Source organism: Genypterus blacodes, unplaced genomic scaffold (genome assembly GCF_046128005.1).
Source record: "Genypterus blacodes isolate CSIRO-AG114 ecotype Tasmania unplaced genomic scaffold, CSIRO-AGI_Gbla_v1 ptg000105l_1, whole genome shotgun sequence".
Lineage (NCBI taxonomy): Eukaryota > Metazoa > Chordata > Actinopteri > Ophidiiformes > Ophidiidae > Genypterus > Genypterus blacodes.
Window position 1 is genome coordinate 3290001 of NW_027466909.1, and position 1622 is coordinate 3291622.

At 47.8% G+C, this 1622-nt stretch overlaps 1 protein-coding gene across 7 annotated transcripts in view; it reads left to right on the top strand.

Annotated features, from left to right (window-relative positions):
• Positions 1 to 1273, top strand: part of LOC143008606 (homeobox protein Meis1) — a 65216-nt gene extending 63943 nt beyond the window's left edge. For all 7 annotated transcript variants that reach the window (XM_076160447.1, XM_076160446.1, XM_076160449.1 and 4 more), the window contains one exon: positions 1193 to 1273. In XM_076160447.1, coding sequence (XP_076016562.1) covers positions 1193 to 1273 — 81 coding nt within the window. The remainder of the gene's footprint in view (positions 1 to 1192) is intronic.
• Positions 1274 to 1622: the final 349 nt, after the last annotated feature.

Below are 1622 nucleotides of genomic sequence, written 5' to 3' on the forward strand. Positions count from 1 at the left end.
TGTGAAGAATCAGTAATAAAAAAGATGAAAACAGTGGCGCCACTCTGATTTTACACGTCTGATACGCTATTAAGGGTCTGTCTGTCTGTGTGCGTGTATGTGTGTGTGTGTCTGTGTGTGTGTCCTTTTCAGACATATTGTAAATTTCACACTAGCATGTGTGGCACCTATTGTTGTAACATAACTGATCGGAAGTAAACTGACAAGGCACAAACACTTCATAATGACTTAAGTGTGTCAGTGGCGTCAGAGGAAGATCACAGGGTGTGTGTGTGTGTGTGTGTGTGTGTGTGTGTGTGTGTGTGTGTGTGTGTGTGTGTGTGTGTGTGTTGGCTGATGGGTTGGCATATTCTGCGTATGAAAATGATACAGGAAGTCAAAGTAAATAAAGCGTGAGTGTGTGCTGATTGGTTGCCAGATATTGTTAAAAATATCTTCATTCAGACGCATAAATGGCACAAAAGCAACAAAGTTCTCCAGTTGCTTCTCTTCACCCTCCTCCTCCTCCTCTCCTGCTTTACAGCCTGCTTATGGTGGCCAGCACAGTCCAAGTCTTGTGCCCGTCATGAACGGCACATTGTCCTCTGCAGACAAGCCTCAGCACACACACACACCCCCCTCACACACACACACTTCAATATAAATCAACACAATCACTTCACATTTATCCAATTTATTCATCTGGTGTATCTAAAGCAGGTGGCTGGTATCCAAACGTTTTGCGCAGTAAGATCGTCTCTAGGATCACAAAATGACTCAAACTGTTCCTGCCAAGAGGCAAACAGCAGCATGACAGATTTCTTCCCGTTCATTTGTTCGGGTGTGTGTTCGGCACGCTCTTCCTCCTCCATCGCGTATGCAGACAAGGTGAAAGGGCGCCGAAGTTCTACGCTAACACATTTGTGTTAGAGGCTGCTGCCTAATTACCAAAGCCGGGCTCTCCACCTCACTTAACTTTCTTAATTGGCTCGCCTTTTTTTTTGTTGGAGCCGCCGTTAATTACACGATTTCATATGCCATTAATAATCGAAGGAAGGGGGAGGAGGGGGGCGAGCATGTATCCACACAGACAGACGCCAACGCATCACTGATTCACTCATTCATGACTTCTGTCAGCTCCAAAACAGGCGCATCAAACCTTTATTTTGCTTTGTTTTCTCACTCATCATCTCTCTCTCCATCTCTCCTGCAGCATCCGTACCCGTCAGAAGAACAGAAGAAGCAGCTGGCACAAGACACGGGCCTCACCATCCTACAAGTGAACAACTGGTGAGTCCTCTCAGAGTTTGACTGGGGCGGGTGGGGCGGGTGGGGGTTGGGGGGTGTTTGTGGCGCCCTGAGGCTATCCCAGCTTCCTAATGATCGGAATTAATACCTCCACTCCACCCCGATACTTTCATCCGCCTCTCTCTCTTACACACACACACACACGCACGCACGCAAGCTCCCGCCACTTACCAAATCATCTCTCACCTCGATCAATCCGGCTAAAGAGATTCGCCCGGAGTGATTTTCCAAACCGAGCGGGCCGATGCGGCGCAAACACGAGCATCCGTGTTAATTAAGAGTCAAACCGCCGTCTGAAAACATCCAATAAAAATCAGCCAACGCGCCGGCGTTGT